This window comes from Pholcus phalangioides, unplaced genomic scaffold (genome assembly GCF_987345545.1).
Source record: "Pholcus phalangioides strain wild (caught in Gottingen) unplaced genomic scaffold, Ppha-v1.0 ptg000010l_1, whole genome shotgun sequence".
Lineage (NCBI taxonomy): Eukaryota > Metazoa > Arthropoda > Arachnida > Araneae > Pholcidae > Pholcus > Pholcus phalangioides.
In genome coordinates this window covers 12,721,283-12,741,865 of record NW_028301603.1, presented here as the reverse complement: position 1 = coordinate 12,741,865, position 20,583 = coordinate 12,721,283, and the positions used below count along the sequence as shown (strand labels likewise).

The 20,583-nt window shown below is 32.2% G+C and overlaps 1 protein-coding gene across 1 annotated transcript in view; it reads left to right on the top strand.

Annotated features, from left to right (window-relative positions):
* Nucleotides 1-20,583, top strand: part of LOC149080943 (condensin-2 complex subunit G2-like) — a 60,098-nt gene that overhangs the window by 18,140 nt on the left and 21,375 nt on the right. The window contains exons 9-19 of the mRNA XM_089237636.1: nucleotides 1,138-1,230; nucleotides 3,366-3,458; nucleotides 4,185-4,310; nucleotides 5,045-5,140; nucleotides 6,461-6,544; nucleotides 9,191-9,346; nucleotides 10,309-10,531; nucleotides 16,007-16,245; nucleotides 17,074-17,151; nucleotides 18,387-18,629; nucleotides 19,066-19,230. Of these exons, the coding sequence (XP_089093762.1) occupies nucleotides 1,138-1,230; nucleotides 3,366-3,458; nucleotides 4,185-4,310; nucleotides 5,045-5,140; nucleotides 6,461-6,544; nucleotides 9,191-9,346; nucleotides 10,309-10,531; nucleotides 16,007-16,245; nucleotides 17,074-17,151; nucleotides 18,387-18,629; nucleotides 19,066-19,230 (1,596 nt within the window). The remainder of the gene's footprint in view (nucleotides 1-1,137; nucleotides 1,231-3,365; nucleotides 3,459-4,184; nucleotides 4,311-5,044; nucleotides 5,141-6,460; nucleotides 6,545-9,190; nucleotides 9,347-10,308; nucleotides 10,532-16,006; nucleotides 16,246-17,073; nucleotides 17,152-18,386; nucleotides 18,630-19,065; nucleotides 19,231-20,583) is intronic.

Below are 20,583 nucleotides of genomic sequence, written 5' to 3'. Positions count from 1 at the left end.
ATATATATACTATATGTTATACTATTATGACTACTATTATAAATAACTTGAGAATATTCTGGTTATTTATAATATAGTTACATATAATATCCTTAAGAATATTCTCTGGGAGGACTACTTTCATAAATTACTGGGGGATAGATTATAGAAAATAATTTTTCTGAAGTTAGTCCTTCCAGAGAATATTCTTCAGTTACCGAAATCTTTCCAGAGTATTATCAAGAGAACATGTAATAACATGTATTATAATAAATAATCTCAATAAATAACTTGAGAATAATATTATTTTCGATATGAATAAATCTCTAGTAATTTAAAATAGTAGTCCTTTTAGAGGATATTCTTTGTCCCCGTCTCTCTTCCCGTCAAGAATATGGGAATATTAAAGTTCATAGAACACATTATTAAAGTTTGAAAGCAAGAAAATTAAACCAACATGGCTGAATTGCACAACTTTTAAAGAAATGTGAGTGGTACAGAATTGAAATGTATGTGCATTGAAGAAAATAACAGTTCTGTATCTTAGAATGAAGGTGATTATATAAGATTTGCTTCCTTTATCAATCAACTTTGGTTTAATTTATTTTGTTGTGAACTTATTTCTGAAAATTTATCTAATTTTAAAATAATGTTTTAAGGTTTTAATCTAAAGGTTTTCTAAAATCTTTATAACCAAACTTTTTAAACCTCTCATCATGACCTGGAGTGAAGACTAAAGTTGTCATTGGGGGTGATTACACCAAAAATTGTTTTGCTGTAACTGTTTCAAGCAATGAAAACTGATTTACATTTCACAATATAAACAAAATTAGTAAAAAAATTTAAATTATTTAAAAGAAAAATTAATATTCTCGATTATTCTCTAATTTTTACATCTATATTCTCAGAATATTTTTGTTCTAATAAAACTCCTATATAACAAGACTCAAGGAACCAGAGAAACACGTCATTATATAGGATTCCTGTGTGCTATGACCAAAGAGTGCTATTGATACCGTACATAGCAATTATTGTTGTGAAAGGTACCTTTATATAGAAGTTTCAATGCATATAAGTCATAGTTTGCTTGTATTTTGTTCATAAATAGCATTCAGAGGTCAATTTCTATGAACACTTCAAATTACCTTTTTTCTTTAGGTGCTAGAAGTTGATTGCATTCAGGACTTCATGTATCATGCTGTGTATGTTCAAAGAAATCGTCCAAAATCTTTGTGTCCTCTTTTACGCAAGGTAGTTATTATTTTTAAGTAAAAACATGCTAAAAATTAAATAAGTTTTCTTTTTAATCTGTAAGCAGATTGTTTATCATTCTTCGGATATGCTTAAGTATAATAACCTAAAAAATTAGATCAGATTTTTTTTCATGCATCTATCACTTATGAGCTACTAATTTTTTTTCACAGTTCAATGGATTTAATGTCTTCTTATCAATGTGTTTAATGTAGAGAAATCTTTAAATTAATTTTCAATTGATTTTTGTATTCAATTTATTTGCATTTTCTTATATTGAAAAAGGTTTTGTAAGTGCTAGGTTAATTATCGGATGGAATAAAAAAGAACTTAAGAATGTTTTCAATCAGCATAATTACTGAATCGATTGCATTACTGTAATATTCCAAAATAAATATAATTATTAGGCATAGAATATTTATAAAATTTGTATATACAGTAAAAACTCGTTAAGTCGTCACTCAGGTTAAGTCGTAATTTTTCTTCAGGCCCTTCCAATTCTGATAGACAACAATGTTATTAAACCCTCGTTTACTCGTCGCTAATTTCGGTTAACTCGTCACTATGAAAAAATTTGAGAAAGTGGAACAGACTATTTTTATGGCTCCCATTAAAAAAAGAGCTTGTTAACAGCATTGCCATATGCTTAAAAGTCACCATAACATCCTACATACTCAAACGGAACAGTTTAAGTAACGAAAGTTACGCTGGGGAAGTTCATTTGCCGACTAAGGTTTAAGGAACGTTGGGGTCTGTTCAATCAAGATCTCATTTCTGCATGGGCTCTACTGGAGAAACCGCGAGACACCCAGGCTCTTTCGCAAGAAGCAATGTAAGCACTTCTGCCCCCCAGGGGGGGAGGACCAGGGCATCTCCGACGAAACCAAAATTTATTGATACGTCAAGGATTACACATAGTGCAAGGAAATCAAACATTATGTAAATCGAAGAATCAAATTAATCAAGTCAAAAGTGCAATGGGCACGGATAATAATCATAAAAAGCATGGGTTCTACTAATTTAGGGCTTGAAATTTAAACAAAATATCTTTGTTGAAAAAAATTAAACATTCTTTCCCAAGTTGAAGTCTTCTGTTTACTTTTCCCTGCCCACGGCCGCTCCACCAAGTTAAAAGTTTTCGAGATTACTTTGTAGTTGTATCATGAAATACTGATGAAGAATTAAAATACCAAAATTGAATTTTTTTTATGTCTATGTAAAATTAATGTGCAATAGAGAGTCTATTATGAAGAAAAGCTACTTAAATCTTTAGACTAACAGTTGCTCTGTTAGTCTAAATTAAAAATTACTAGTATAAATCAAAGTGTATAGTACATTTTTACCACAATAATTTAAGTAATAGGAGATAAAAAAGGTAAATTGCTATTATTTTTTCTTTTGCGATCTATAAATTTTATTAATATTGTTATTTTGATTCATACTTTAATAAATTTCATATTACTTTAAATTTATACGATTTTCACAACATTGCACATTGAAACTGATGGCACTCCGCTTAAGTCGTCACTCCTCTTAAGCCATCATAATTTTTCGATAACTTGCGGTGACGAGTTATCGAGGTTTTACTGTATCTGATTCTCATAATATGCATTACTGCTTCTAAGACATCATAGTCAACTGGCGATATTGATACATGCCTGTTCAATGCTTTTAAGTGATTCTTTTCTGGACTATTCTGAGAGACAAGTGATGCCAAAATTTTGGGAACCATTGGCATATAGAATTCGATTTAATATCACTGGAACTGGAAATAAGGTTGCTGTGAAATTTCCATTTAAAAAACTGCTGGAATGTATTAGCCCCATTGAGAAAAATAACCTGAAAACACCTTTGTTGAAACTTTGTGGATTTTCGCATGATACAGCTTTGTGCAAGCTTCATATACATTTGAGAACTTAAAAAAAATAAAAACTGGCTATTTGAATAGTACTAAATTCTGTAATTGCAACTTATAAACTGAAATTACTAAAAATCAGAATGTCAAAAAAAAGTTATTGAATGAGCAGTGGCTTTGAATTGGTCACTTGAATTAAAAATTGACTTATATAGATGTATAAGCTATGGCTTTATTGTGGTGATTGAAAATTTTGTAATTAAAAAAAATTCTCTTTTAGCTGCTGTCTGTCTTCAATGAAAATAAAAAGGAATACAAAGTTGCAAAAATGCTGAGAACACTTTTTGAACCCATATTGTGGCGTGGATTAAAAGTCAGTATCAGTAGATACTTTTCATGATGCTTTGAGATGTAGTAAATGCATGAACAATCATTTATTATTCAGTTTTTATAATTGTGTATTTAATATGTAACTTTTATGTTTTTTTCATTGAGTTGCAATGCTTTTCAAATCCGGCCAACTCATAAATAAAAGTTTCAGTTAATTTCATTTATGTAGAGAGATCTTTTGTAAACAATTTCCTATCCAGAATCATTATAGTGTTGTATACTATGTTTGTATTTTAGGAGGTTTTTCTTGTAATGAGATTGATATGGAAAAAAAACCAATAATGTAGCTATCAAAAACTGAGAAAGAAGGGTGTTGGCCATACTGGTCCATGATGAGTTTATCAGTTTTTTAGAACAAAAATTGATTCAATTTAAGTGAGCTTAATTATGTATGTCAATTTATCTGATTTGGAATATGTGCTAATGGCAAAATCTGATGTTTAATTTATGTATGACACAGTAAACATAGTTATGATTCTGTAATCACTGTATATAAATTCTGTAAGTTTAAAATTGTCTATTTTTATGAATATTTTTATTTTTGGAATCCATGTTATGTGAGGAATGAATTTATCAGTTATTTTAATGGCATGTTTGACTCTTTAGCTAATGGACTATTAAAATACACATGGAAATTTTAAATCTATATAAGAGGATTTCTGTGCTTCTGTGTATAAGTGACCAAATTTCTGGTCTGAAATTGTTTCAGGATGCTAGTGGAAATGTTCGAGCAAATGCAGCAGATATATTTTTTGATTTTTTCCCATTGGAAGATCCAGATATGGATGTTGCTGCAACAGAATTAGAAATGCAAAGACAGCTGCTGCTTATTAAGGTTAACTTTATATATTATTTACTTTTGTATTATTTATATTTATTTTTTATTTCATTTATATTTTATACTAACAAGCTTTTTCAGACATAAGTAACTTTCAGGATGAATAAAACTGATAACTTATGGCACCAGTATTTTTTTTAATATTCTGATCATTCTTTTAGGTTCAGGCTAATTTATTTTTTCACTATGTACCAAGTCTAGAGTGGTGTTTCTTGATTTATTCACTAAACTAAGTTTCAATTCAAGCTCTTACATACTTGTGAATTCCAGTTTACATTCTTGTACCCTCTCCAAACCATCAGTTTATGTTGTCATAACTCTTATCTGAATATTTTCCAGCTTGCACTGGTTTTTAAGAACCACTGTACCTGGGCAATTCTCTTCTGATTAGATTGGAATTTCTTTTCTCCAATCATGGTAGTAGTCTGGAACTACCACCAGAACAGTAACTCAGGCTTATGGCACCTTTCATATGAAGAGATGCTATGTTTAAAAAAAAACAACTTTTGTCACGCTTAGTTGGGTCGTTAATCTGCCTGGGTTGAGTTCAGCCTTCATATTAATTTGCAGGCAGTTCTGCTGCCACTGCATCCTGAAAATTTTGAGGCTTTGTAAATGAAAAATTGCCAAATGCCTACATCTGAAGCCTTAATTTTTTTAAGAGCTTAACATATGTGATATCTGCCTCTCAATTAAAAAATAGTTTCTGTATACAATTTCTTTATTCACAGGATCTTCTATATGACGAATGCCCCATGGTGAGAGCAATAGCTGCTGTTGGTGTCTGTTTGGTCATGGCATTTAATTGGGATTTATTATCAACTGATGTTAGTATATAAATGTACTCTATGTTTCTGTGTTATTTAACTCTTCAGAGGACAAAAGTGACTTAAGTAGGCCTTAGGGATGGAACGAATAATGATTTGTCCAAATACTGAATATTTGGAGACCGAATATCAGTTTTCTAAAAATTCATCAGAATTATAAATAAAATTGGTGTTTTCAATGGAAAATAAAATTATTGCTAAATTCAAATGATTGATATTGAATTTCGCTTATGCAATTTCTTATTTTAATATATATTAACAAAATGGTAAGTGAAAGATTTATTCCCATGATGACAATTCAAATTTAATGATTTATTTTAATATCACTTTCAGAATATTCTTTTTCAACACTTGTTATGATTTTACATCTAATTAAAAAGAAATTTCAACCATTATTTACTCTGAACTAGTAATGCATCATAAAATTTACGATTTTTGCCTCTTTCTATAACTCAATATGTTTCTTGTTTAGGTACATCCTTCAGTTAGTGCATTTGCAATTCATGCTCTCTTCTCCCTTATCGCAGTAGGATTCTATTTTCAGTTTCATGTTTTCTTTATCCTAGAAATTCACCATGCCATAACCTTTTTCGCAGAGGGGATATACAACACACAATAAAATATAATCAGTAAATTTTTAATTTATGGGAAAAATTCCAATTAATATAGTTTTTAAAATTAGTTTGATGTACTTGGATTTACACAAGTAAGCTGAATACCTAAGCACCTAATATTCAAACTGTATATTTGGCAAAAGGGCAGAATACCGAATAGCAGCAGAATATTCATCCCATCTCTAGTAGGCACGATGTATCTCTGAAAATACCAATCACTTTTCATCTCACAAGTGCACCAATAGATCAATAAAATAATCAAAATTAATACAAAATGTAGCTGGATCTAAATATCTGCATATGCTGCAAGATCTTACATGAATAGGTGCTGCTTATCTGATAGGTGAAATTGACTGAAACTAAATGATCACACATGAGTCATCCTTCATTACTGTAGAGACCTCCCTCCTTAAATCAGGCACATTGATGCATGACATTCATCTCAGTATTAATTCCAGTAACAAATGCTAAAGAGTTAAGAGAAACTATTAAAAAAAATAAAAATTTAAAACCACATTAGTTATAGAATTTTTATTTTTAAAAATGCTATCCCTTTAAGGAAACATATTTTCTTGACATTGGGCTGAAAGAAAAATGGTGTCTATTTCTCACAATCCCTTTTATTCAATTTAAACTTGTTCTAACTATTTAAATTATTTTGTTTATATTTCTATCTGTTTTTATTTCTATTTCTTTTCTCATTTAGATTGTAAAAACATACTTCAAAATTCTAATCGAAGACTTGTCTGTTGATTCAAGTTCAGCTGATGTTAGGTGTGCAGTTATAAAGGTATTATTATAACATATTATATTATTTTGTAACTTTGGTGGTTCAAAAAAAATTGTTATACTGTAAAACCTCTCTTATACAGACACCGGTGGGACAAAAAATTGTTTTTAAAAGAGGGGTAAGCATTAATCAGGGGTTTGAAAAGTATACTTTTATTATACACTAGGAAATTTATTTGGCTGTAAAGGGGAGTGCCTCTTCACTAACTCATTTGCTCACTCGACGGTGTCCGTTAAAAGAGGTTTCACCGTATTCAAGTTTTTAGAGCAATCAGTATAAATGTATATATTTTTAAAACATTCCTCTTAGAAGAAGCATAAATTGAAATGAATTAAACAAGATTCATATTGACTTGCAAACGGTTTCCGGGTTATTAGGCCATGGTCTAGGAGATTTTCTTCCTGACGTTTCGCCCACATCTATGGCAGGCATCATCTGAGGTTAATTCGACGTAAGTCTCCGCGGCAAGCGAGAAAGGCTTCGTACATCTACTGTCATCGACTTGTTCTCTATATGCATTTCTGAGACTTGATCGGCCGCAGAAGAACCGCATTGGTTGGCTTGTGTGGATGTGTTGTGCGCCGATTGGCTGCAAGTGGTGTCTGGCGACGATTGGCTGTCGAGGTCATTTTCTCTCTGGCATTCATCAGGGGCACATCTCAACTCTCTGCGGCGCTGAAGTACCGGGACCCAAGTGGGATGCACCTTCATCGTCTCCTCCTTTCGATTCATGTTGTGGTGCTTGAATATTTCAATGGCTTCTCTATGAAGACGAGCATGGTAGTGCACCTCCGACGATATTACCTCAGTCTTTTCAAATTTAATTTTGTGGCCAGTTTCCCACATATGTTCTGCAACGGCTGAACTTTCCGTTTTACCCAGGCGGCAGCTCCTTTGGTGTTCCTTTATTCTTGTAGCAGTACTTCTTTTTGTTGTTCCTATGTATACTTTTTCACACGAGCATGGAATCCTGTAGACACCAGCCATGCGCAGCGGGTCTCTCGGATCTTTTGCCGATCGTAGCGATTGTGCTAAATTTCTGGTGGGTTTGAAAATGGGCTTGATGTTGAACTTTTCCAAAACTTTACCGATTCGATCGGTGACCTTCCAGATGTAAGGTAAGTAGGCTTTGACTCAGGGTTCCCGATTTCCTTCGTTACTATTGTTGTTACTTTCCAGGCGCGGTTGTATGGCTCTTTGAAACTCTTTTACGGTTATTCGATAAAAGAGTTTCAAAGAGCCATACGACCACGCCTGGAAAGTAACAACAATAGTAACGAAGGAAATCGGGAACCCCGAGCCAAAGCCTACTTACCTTACATCTGGAAGGTCACCGATCGAATCGGTAAAGTTTTGGAAAAGTTCAACATCAAGCCCATTTTCAAACCCACCAGAAATTTAGCACAATCGCTACGATCGGCAAAAGATCCGAGAGACCCGCTGCGCATGGCTGGTGTCTACAGGATTCCATGCTCGTGTGAAAAAGTATACATAGGAACAACAAAAAGAAGTACTGCTACAAGAATAAAGGAACACCAGAGGAGCTGCCGCCTGGGTAAAACGGAAAGTTCAGCCGTTGCAGAACATATGTGGGAAACCGGCCACAAAATTAAATTTGAAAAGACTGAGGTCATATCGTCGGAGGTGCACTACCATTCTCGTCTTCATAGAGAAGCCATTGAAATATTCAAGCACCACAACATGAATCGAAAGGAGGAGACGATGAAGGTGCATCCCACTTGGGTCCCGGTACTTCAGCGCCGCAGAGAGTTGAGATGTGCCCCCGATGAATGCCAGAGAGAAAATGACCTCGACAGCCAATCGGCGCACAACACATCCACACAAGCCAACCAATGCGGTTCTTCTGCGGCCGATCAAGTCTCAGAAATGCATATAGAGAACAAGTCGATGACAGTAGATGTACGAAGCCTTTCTCGCTTGCCGCGGAGACTTACGTCGAATTAACCTCAGATGATGCCTGCCACAGATGTGGGCGAAACGTCAGGAAGAAAATCTCCTAGACCATGGCCTAATAACCCGAAACCGTTTGCAAGTCATTTAACGCCGGCCATGAAAGCCTCAGACAAGATTCATATTGCTGCATTGAAAAATATTTTTCGTGTAACATAAATTTCCATGATTTCATCCTGTCTCCTGCATGCCAGAAGCTTAAATATGCAAATTTCCCTCTTTTTTTTTATCAGCTGGTTGGATACCTTATTTTGCTATCTAAGTGTTGACTGAAAAATGAAAGTGTATCCCTATTGAAACACTTTACAAAATATTTTAGGAAAATAACTTCCATAGAGTATGATGAGTAGAGTAAACATTCAAACGTCATTTCTCACATTCTTCCCCCCCCCCCCAAGACATTGCAAATTTGTGCTTCTGGCATGAGTAGGAAAATATGTATTGCACAGTTAATTTTTTTTATGTTAAATTCAAAGCATGGATACATTTCTGCAAAGTCTTACAAAAGAATTTTAAAAATTGAAAAAAAAAAAGCAGCATTACAGTTGATTAAATCTTGTAACTATAAAATAAAAAATATTTACAATTGTGGGTTTTTTTCAATTGAAAACTGATAAAAATGTATTCACAGTACATCAGACAGTATACAAATTTTCTTTTCTTCTGTTCCTGAAGGGCCTAAAAGTATTGGTGACTGAATGTGAATCTGCCATACCACATTTGAAAGTTCTTTTACCGAAGTTCAAAGGAATGTTTCATGATGTATCTGAAACAGTCAGGGTTCTGTTTTGCCAATTACTGCTGGCTATAAAGAAAGTTCGTTTCATTAAAGTAAGAATCAATATCTCATATATTTTTATCCAAATATTAGATTTCTTGTTATCAAGAGGAATTATGTACCTGATGACTATTATATTATTCAACCAATAAAAAAAACTAGAATGTAATTTTTTTTAAATCTTTTTCTGAAGTTTTTATAATGTATTAATTTAGATAATTAGTTCTTTGAAAAACATCTGTGAAATTCATAATTTTTTTTGTAATTATCATAAGTCTCATTCATTAAAAACAAATTTCAAAGGCCTGTGTGAAATTTCAAATATTTTATAAAGATGTGTCCTCATCACACTTGTTTGGTTTTCTCAGGGGAATACTAAATAAATATTGTCTGGCTGGAAATTATGACTAAAATAATATTAAATAATCTAGCTAGAAATATTAAAGGCAAAGCCTTTAGTATTTCTTTTTCACATGCACAAACTGTTTGTGACCACATCATCATAGCTTTCTGCCATATAAGATTCTCAAGGTTATGGTCATGATGCAAGTCTCTTCGATGTACAGACATGAAATCAATCCTCACGAGCAGCCAATTTTTGCTTGTCTTGTAACTTTTCATCCTTACTTATTAGGTAGGAGCTGAGCAAATTACTGCAAGTACAACACGTAGTGGGGAGACATTTAATAGTTTTTATCGAAACAAATTATTGTTAAATAACTAGTTAAACTATGAAGAAAGACCATAGCAATTTTAAGAAATAAAAACATTTCAATAAAAAAAAATTGTTATGAGATTAATGAGACATATTTATAAAATAATTATTGGTAAAAAAATAAAAAATATTTATAAAGACAATTAAAAAGACATTTATAAAAAAAATATCTGCAATGATAATTTGTGAATACCTATTGTCAGTTTAATTTTTGTTAAACGAATAGTCAGAATAAAATGCGTATGGTATAACATTTTATAAATCCTTTTTTTTAATACGGTTCCTTGCATTTGTGTGCAGTACTGGGATATAGTCTCCAAAGACCACCTACTTGCTCGATTGGAGGAAGATGAACCAATCATTCAGAAACTTCTAGTAGAACTGATGTATAGTAGCTATCTGCCAGAGAATCATTCAGAAGAAGAGTGGCTCAGCAGATGTTTCCATTTAATAAAGTCTGAACCAGGTGTTTTTAAAGTATTTTTCAGCTATCTTCCACAGTTTGCGAGTATGCAAGCAGTTGGTAAGTTATATAGATTTTACATTTTATCTATTATGCAAGGTGGTCCAGAAGTCTAGAACTGTTGAAAAAAGAAAGACTAAAAGATAGATTTTTTTTTTTTAATGGCTTAAGGGGTCGTCTCCTTTTTGACATAGTAAAAAACTTCATGAAGAAATATTATTTATCCATTGATTTATTTCTATTTCTTACCACATGTATTTGATTGTGTATGCTATCCTATACCAGTATAAAATTTTACTATCTCCAATACCTAGTTTTTTACAAAATTTCAAACAAATGCATTAAAAACAGCTTGCGGGCATGATAAAATTGCATGAAATCAGTAGAATTGAATAAAAAATGATTCAAAATAATGAAAACCATTCATTTCATGAAATGATAAAAAAGGTTTTATCAACTCAATCTTATTTAAAATTGAATTTTGAATTGTTTTATATCCCAAGTATTTATGAGTGGATCTCAAATCTTTTTCGTCATTTTATGAACAAAACAGTTTCTTTTATTTTGAATCAATTTTTATTAAATTTCATTGATGTCATGTTATTTGGTCATGTGTGCAAACTGTTTTAATGTGGTTTTTTTTTTTTTTTGAAAATTTGTTAAAAAAAACTCTGTATTAAAGATATGCAAAATTTTGTACAGGCATAGGATATCGTACATAATCAAACATGTGCAGATCTGCCAACTCTCCAGATTTAGGTGGGAGACTCCAAATTTTTCATCCTTCCTCGTGCTCTCCAGATTTTGGGAAAAAATTAGATTTTACGCCAGCTTTTGTGATGTCAGACTGCCGTCATCGTTAGGAAAAACACCCATAGAGGACAGCCGTGGTCATTTCCATCGAACAGCCATAAAAAAGTCTTGGTGACTGCATTTAAGCAAAGACATGACTTTGTTTACGTAACATTTATCGGCAATCATTTATCACTGGGAAGCCCTTGGTTGCCGAGAAATTCCTGTATAATTGTTATTGTATTCCATTAACAGCCGTGCGGTAAACACAAGTTTTTTCGTCAGTAGCTTTGTATTTTGAAGTTTTTCAAATTGTTTCCTCCTATTAAATATGTCTTCAGAAAGAAAATATAAAACTTTAAGCTATATAAAGCTTTTAAGAGTTTATATACCCAAGATAGAATCACTGATAGCATCCATGAAAGGAAACACTTATATTTTATGAGCAGTATGTGGATGTGATTTCTCTATTCTGCATGGAAAGACTGACATGGAATTATATTCTGCTCAGGGGCAATGCAGAACTTGCTTGGGGGGGGGGGAAAGGAATGGAACTCTTTCTTAATTGATTTTTAAAAAAATTCATTTGTGAATTGTTTTTTTTTTAGTCAAGTCTATGAGTGCCGGACCCTCATAGACTCTCCGGATTTCTAGACTCCAAAAGTTGTCACATCTGTATGTGGTAAAAATTTGAAATAAATCAATAGATAGATTATATTTCTACATAATAAAGTTTTTGCCATGTTAAAAGTTAAGTGACCCCCCTCCCTTAAAGCATCTGAAAGAGAAGGTTAAGGTTTCAAAGGTTTTTTTAACTTACTACCAGGGTTGGCAGGTTTTTGACACATGGCAGTTTTTGACGGTTTAAACTGTCAAAAACCTCAAATATTGCTTTTCGATATAAAAATTCCCATTGGAAATGCACACGTTAATTGCATGTAATGTTTAAAGTGACTATGTTATACAAAGAATAAATATTTAATATGATTCTAAAATAATTGTCTACTCTCTACAAAATTATTTTGCACAATATATATATTTTTTTCTTATAAAATATACAATTTGAATAAAGCATAGCATAAACACGAAAGGGAAAACTATGGAATGATTTGACATTCTCTAATTCAAAATGATTCTTGACCTTTCAAATTTCTTCAACTGCTTATATATGTGTGCATTGATATAAAGCATCTGCTGTACTCGTTTTACAGCAGATAAGAGTTTAAAAAAAGTTTATTACATCATATATGTATGGTGATTTCTGTTATTATAAATTATCTACATAACCACTGATACTTGAAACGATACTCTTGTTGCGCATAACATTGAAATATATCTAGCGATCAAAATACTAAAGTGTCATTTAATTTGGCAATGCTAGCTTGTATATGTCAAACGTGATTTATTCTTATTTTTGCACTATGATATGGTACATTTACTAGCATTTATAATGCAATGGTTTTCCAATTGAAGCTTTATTCAAACGTGCAAAACAAATGCTTTGGGTATCAAGTTTTGTCAGCTCTGCTTTGGTTGAAAATACTCTTTAAAGCTCTGTGAATCACCCTGATCTAAGAAATTTTTAGGTGAAAATAAATGAGTTTAATTAGTGCATTAAAGATGCTGCATGTGAATTTTTATATGGAATAAAATTTTCGGCAGATCACAAATTTTAAAATATCAAAATTGGTATTTTTCCTCAGTAATTATAATTCTGAATATAAAACCCTTTAATCTAAATAAAAGTAAGTGTTTTGTTATTTAACATATCTATCAAGTTAACAAAAACTATTTAACATCATTGACAGTAAGATTATGATAGTTTTAATACCGAGTTAGTTTCTGGGGTCAAAAACCTAACCCTGATGCCCTATTATACATATTTTGAATAAGCAGCTCTATTCCACTTAGCAAATTGAACACAGGCAATGAGCAGCTTAGATAAATAAATGTTCTTAGGCTCTTATGTTGAAAAATTCAAAATTGCAAATTATAATTAATATTTTGTTTTAATTATTGTAATGAATTAATGTTTAAAAATAAAACATTGTAATATGCCAAAAAGTAAGTTTTTCATCATGTTGTACACCTATTGTGTTCAAAACATTATCAAAAGGCATTCATTTAGGTTTTTGACAGTTTAAACCAGTTTTTGACGTCAAATACCCAACCCTGCTTACTACAAAGTTTCTACTTGCGCACATTTGGTGACGCATAAGATTTCAAGCCTATATGACATTTCTTTCCATGTTATTTGTAACATGGAGATGTTATAAAGAATGGAAGTTTAAAAAAAACAACTTTGAAATCTTTTCCAAATGCTTTAAGCTGTTTGTCTCTATCTTCAATAGTTTTTTTTAATATTTTTTTTTCTAAATAGGCCCAGACTTCTAGATCATCCAGCAGTTGTAGTTCTATTTTGGGAATTTCTGTGAAGCTTTTGAGCGTGTTTATAATTTCTGAAAGGCGTGAAAAATTGGTGGTGAATGCTTATTAAGATTTTTTGTAGGCGCAAATTAAAAACTGAGATAATGATAATAGACTACATCTATATAGGGGGAAAATTCTATGAGCAGACCTGCCAAATCTCTGGATTTAGACGGGAGACTCCGGATTTGTTAAAATTTCTCCAGATTTTGCAGAAAATTAGATTTTACGTGAGCTTTCACATTGTCATGACGTCAATGACTGCCGTCATCAGTCATCATTAGGGAAAACACCCATAGAGGACAGCTGTGGTCATTTCCATCAAGCAGCCATAAAAAAGTCTCGGTGACTGCATTTAAGCAACTGGCAAAGACGTGACTTTGTTTACGTAGCGTTTATCAGCAAGCATTTATCAGGGGTATGACCTTGGTTGTCGAAATTCCTGTATAATGGTTATTGTATTCCATTAACAGCCATGCGGTAAACACAAGTTTTTTTTTTTGTCAGCAACTTTGTATTTTGAAGTTTTTCAAATTGTTTCCTCCTATTAAATATGTCTTCAGAAAGAAAGTATAAAACTTTAAGTTATATAAAGCTTTTAAGAGTTCATATACCCAAGATTATCAATCACTGATAGCATCAATGAAAGGAAACACTTATGTTTTACGAACAGTGTGTAGATGTGATTTCTCTATTCTGCATGGAAAGACTGACATGGAATTATATTCTGCTCAGGGGCAATGCAGAACTTGCTTGGGGGGGGGGGGGGGATGGAACTTTGTTTTAATTGATTTTAAAAAAAAATTTCAAAATTGGTTTTTTTTTTCCCTTGATTGAGTCTATGAGTGCCCGGGGGGAGGGGGAGTGCAACCCCCTTCGGGAAAATCTCTAGATTTCTGGATTCCAAAAGTTGCCACGTCTGTATGAGATAGAAGAAAAAATGTCATTCAACATATCAATCACCGGGGAAATGAGTTTTTAATTATGAAACTTATTTACTAACATGAGTCATTCTTATCTTTCATTAGTTAACTAATTCTATTTATAAAAAGTGATGATTTATTGTGAAACAACATTTTCATTGAAGTTACAGCAGAATGATAAGAGCATTTGAAAACCTAAAAAAACAGTGAATATCTGGATTTTTTTTTCAAAAAAAGAAAAAAGATTGTTGATAAAATCAAGACATGCTGAGTAAGTTGAATAACTTGTATAAAATTTTCTACCGCTCTGACTGGTGAAAGTTTGGTTAATTTTCTTATCTGTTGTCATAATGTTAAATAACATATTCATAAGTTTAATTTGTAATTTCAATCAGTTTTTTATGCATTTTACTTTTCATGACAAAAAATGTCAAATAACAGTGTTGCAATCATTACATTGCATCAGAAGGGCTAACGAAATTGTGACTTTTCAAATTTTTTTGGTATTGCCCGTTAACTTGTCTCAAGGGCAATTAAGCAGTTTAAGAAGCGAAGTCATGAAGGTAACCATCCAGGTTGAAAAAGAAAAAGCACTGTCAACAGAACTAGGAACTGCCAGCTCATCAAAAATGTGTCGTTCTGAATGCAAGAGTCTCAGTGAGGAAGATAATCCGTGAAACTGGCGTTAACCGAGAGTATGTGCATTTGATAGCAAAACAAGAACTAGGACTGATGGCTTACCAGTTCTGGTAGTGTCAACTACCTACTGGTGGAAATAAGCAAGTACGGCTATAAAGATGTCGTGCACTGCCACGTCAGGCCACTGAACCAGCAGCAGTGCAAGGCTTATTTTACTGATTTCATCACATATGCTGAATAGCCACCACATTCCCCTGATCTCAATCTGATGGATCACAGCATATGATCTATTTTGATGAACAGGGCCTGTGCTAAGCGCTAACAAAGTTGGCATCGCTGAAGAAAGCTTTGACTCAGGAAATGGACAAACTTTCTAATGAAAAGCTTTATATCGCAGCTAAAGGTAACTACTTCAAATTCTAGTTAATGTGGTTGTCAACAAATGTATATGTTTATGTTACAAATTGTCAATTTTTAATCGGAATTAATAAAAAAGATTATCTAGAAGAAATGTATAGTTATTTTTTGTCACCCTGTATAAACTCAATTCTTTGAATTAAATACAGTTTAGTTTCCATGTTCAATCTGAAGTTCATTTTTGGAAAGTCCAATACAAAAATGATTTCAATGCAGCTGGGCAAAAAAAAAAAATGTGCACTCCAGGAAAAATTTAGTTGAATGGAAATTACATAGACGTTTGAAATAATTTGAGTGGAATTTATATTTTGTATAATCATTGTAGTTTTTGTTTCAGTGAAATTCATGTGTGCTGTTTATCATATTCTGAATGAACACTTTGGTGCAAAAAAGAAAAAAAGCCAGAAGAAGCCTTTACGAAAATTGGATAAGAACAAAGAAAATCAATACGGCATTGAAGTGGTGGCGTCATCTTCAGAGAGTGGTCTCCCTGACCTTGATGACCCAGTTATTGCAGCTAGATTATTTGATACGTTATCTATTTTGTGGGTGTCAGTTCAACATCCTATCGAGAAGGTAACATATTTTAAAACTACCTTTTCAACTTGCAAAAGCACTTCAAGTATTAATTTGTAAGAATGAGTTTTAATCTGGAGTGCAGAAAAATATAATTTTTTGCCATTGATTAGGTCTCACTGAAATGTAACTGTCAAGGAGCAAAAGTTACTTTTTGAGGCTACTTTGATTTTTATGGCCTCAGGAATATTGCGAGTGAATTCCAAACGAGAAGAAAGAGCTTATTCTGACAGCTTCTCATAGTAAAAAGATATGCTATGATACGTTTTCTGTGGGCTGAGAGCAGCTCTTCAAAGGCTTTTACTCAAGTCACAGCAAGATCTTCGCATGCTTTTGTATAGTTTTGTCAAAGTTTCATTTTCAGACATTTCTTCTAATAAATCAAAGCATTGTGTGCAGCATAGAGGATATACTAGGTATATCAAAAATTATTGCAGCACCTTGTAGTGAAAAATAAGAACTAAGTGAATCTAACTCGTAGAACAAAGCAAAGTAGAAAACAAATATCAATTAAAAAGTTTTAGAGAATTAATGTATTTTTAGGAATCACTATATCAAGGAAGCAGTGTCATCGGTCATTGAAAAGTTCCATAATAGGTTTGTTCTCTCTTTTCTTATTTCGTTTCTAGGTACAAATAAGAGAACTAATCATGTTTTTATAAAATGACCAATATCCTCTCTCTCATATGTATAAACATAGATTTTTACTATTATTTCAAAATAATAATCTACATTGAAAAATATTTAATTTACCTCACACAAGATTTGATCGTACATAAACACTGAGAGCAAATCAAACTGCTAGTTTTGTTTTCATTGTATTTTCAGCCAGAAAATAAAATGTTGAAAAAGGAGTTGATAGCCAAATCTGCTATGAGCATGCCAACTCTTCTGAAATTGTTTGAGGTAATTTTTTTTATACTAATTTATTCATTTTAAGATATAAAAAATACCAATATGATGTTTCACCTATTTCAATATTTATTATCTACATGTGCAATATGAAAATCGTATATAACAATACAATCTATAATGATACTCTCTATAACGATAATCACCCACATATTGATATTACTCTCTGGTCTCAATGCACTTTTCATAATGTTAATATATTCCATCTATAGTGATACATTTCTCTGGTCCCTTGAGTATCCAATACTCATGTACTATCTCTGATACTATCATCATATAGGTGTTTCACTTTATAACCAAAAGAATTTGTATGGTAAGAAATATATACAGCCTGTCTCTTGCCTATAGCTAATATGGATGTTATGAATTTTCATATGTAATGAAGTTTTTTTTTATTTCTCATAAATTTTATATTGCTTATCAAACCAGTACGGATGTATCAAAGTTTGTGTGTAACAAATATTTTTGCAGTTTTTTTTTCCCCCTCAAACTTATTCATAAGTGGCTCTGACTAGTTTTCTAGAAACATTGTAAGAAAGATTGAATTCAGGGCTCCCACTCATCCTACTCATTTTGGTAAAATGCCCTACTTTCTTGTTTTGTCCAATTTTTCCCACTTTTTTACAAAATCCTATCAATAAAATTTGTGTAATTGATTTTAATTGAGCAGGGAATCAACGATATATTGACAAATATTGCAAATGTTGGTGTCTTGAAAGAGAGTCATTTCTAAAAAACTTGCATGCCTTCATAATTTATTGTGCATTGTCGAAGAGAGTTTACAGACCGAACTAAAAGACTCCAAAAAAAATGTAATTTATATTCTGAGAAAAACAAGAGTTATCTGTGGTTGCTAAAATACCGTTTTGGCCAAAAAAAAAAAATTTGTATCCAAGTCATTCGTCATTTTACATTGCCTCGAGTAAATCTTATATACGAAATTGTGCTATGAAAAAATATATAATTTTTTTTAAATAAAAATAATAATTTTTTTTTTTTACACATTGCTAAATATTCCGGATATTCAATAGCTAGAAGAGTCATGGGTCTTGCTCATTGGTTAATTCATTTGTCTCACTTGTGTGCAAAACTAATCATTGTTCCTCTGTTCAAAAGAAATTAAACTTGAAAGGAAAAAAACTAAAGTAATTTTGGAAGTTTTTTGCATAGTAACTAAAATGTCTTAGTTTACGTCATCTAATATAAGCTCATAATTTATTCTATTCCAGGACAGTAAAGTATGGAAGCAAGTGTTTTTTCTTGGTGCTTTCATTCCACCCTCTTTCATTCCTACACTGTCAAAAATGTGTTTCGATAAACTTAAGAAACTGCCAGAAAATGCCACTATGGGTGACTACAAAGTTCTCATTATCTGCCTTCATAGTCAAAATAAAATGGATGACATGCTGTTGCTCATTCAAGAGTGGATCCATCATGGTTTAGAACACCCTGAAGAAGTTGCTTACACCACGGTAAAAACAATAAAAATCAGCATTATATGTGATGAAATCTTTACTTCTGAATGTGAATCTTCGTAATTGACAAATTTGCTTCTTATTAAGAATCTAGCATATGAAGATTTTTTTTCTGGATTTATTTTGTGTTTTTTGATTGATCAATTTCTTTTCAAAAAATATTGAGGGTAAACTTCTTAATATATTTGACTCATTTTTCTTTTTTGCCGTATAATCCTAGGACTGGATCCAGGGTATTTCATTGATTGTACTAAGTTTTCATTCATTTGAATAAATTATAAGTAGCAATTTAAAAAAATCCTATTTCATAACTACATCTATATTCAATAATTGTTAATGAAATTTTGTTGAATTTTCAGATTTATTCATCCCCCCCCCCCCCCCCGGAATCACAAATAATTTGTTCAATTATTATTTGTATTTTTCTTTTCAGCCCAAAGCAAAAAAACCGAAAAGGTCTTCAGAAAATACATTGCCAAAGCCAATGTTAGCTGTAAAGTTCTTGGAGCTGCTCATTAATGAATCTGCTTGTCGAGAAGTGGTTTTGAAAAGTGACTGTGTGGAAAATTTGTTTGTGGAAGAGCTTCATTGCTGTAAAGTAAGTTGAGCGATTTGTATGAGAGTTGTTTATTATGCCCCACAATCTATTCCAATTGTTTTCTAATGATTCATTTTTGGTTATAGTACATACAGTAGAAACTCCTTTATATATCTGAGTTAAAAGGGGGGCCCATTTTCAGGAAGAAAAAAATTATATGAATATATATCTTGATAATTAAAGAAGGTGTCTCCAAACAAGATGGAGTGTCGAGATCCGAAAAGTGGTTGGAGTCAACTGGATGGCAAAAGCATCAGACAGAGTGACAGAGTAAACTAGAAAATTTTAGGGGAGACCTTCATTCAGCAGTGGATTGGAAATGGTTGATGATGAGTTAAAAGCAGGTGTTGAAAAGTGTGAGGTCGCCATGGCGACTAAAAAATTGGTATTGACACCTAAAATTTTCTATGTGTGATTACTAGCTTGGGTAAAAGAAATATGTTTGGCTTCCAAAATATTTGGTTGGCATTCTAGATTTTTTCTTGATTTGTCAGGCCCTGGTTAAAGGGTAAATTAAAGGTATTTAAGCATAAAAAGGCTAACCATTGTAGAAATTTGCTTGTTTTACTTTATTTAATAATATAGTGTAAATCCTATATAATAATATCCTCTATAACGATAATTGCCTATGTAACAACATTACTCTAGTCCCAATACACTTTTCACATTACTAATATATTCCATCTAAAAAGATAAATCCTTTATAACTATACATTTCTCCATTCGTATCTCCTGAAGTATTGTTATATTAGTTTTATGTCTATATAAAATAGTTCCTAAATTTTTCTCATTTCCACATAAGGACATCGTCACTGGTCTCCTTTACACTCTCTGAGTCCACTTGTATCTTTGAATGAGCACATACAGAAAATTATTTTGGTTATTTTGTATATGGGAGGTTTAATGTGTGCAGAAATTTAATAGGCTGCCACACAAGAATTGCATTTTTGTCATATATTTTAAAAATGTGTGCAATTCACAAAACTATGCAGGGTGCATAGGTAACAGAGCATATGGAATTTTACTGGTGAACCATTCATCCTAGAGGCATACCTCCATTGGAAAAAGTGTCCAAATAACATGCATTACTCAGATGTCATTCATGTTGCAAGGTGTTGAATAGGTATTGGAACAAAAAAAGTAACTTTCAGTCCCCGTGTGCCTAAAAAGCCAATTAGAAAGTTATTGCTCTGTCTTTGCTGATGCCAACTAAAAATTCCATGCTTCTAAGTGCAGTTCTCATTGGAAAAATAGCATTAAATGCGGATAAAACAGTTTTTCCACATTTAATACTGTTTTTTCCCTTGGGTTTTCCATTTTTTGAATTAAAATATCTCAGTGAATATTGCAGTT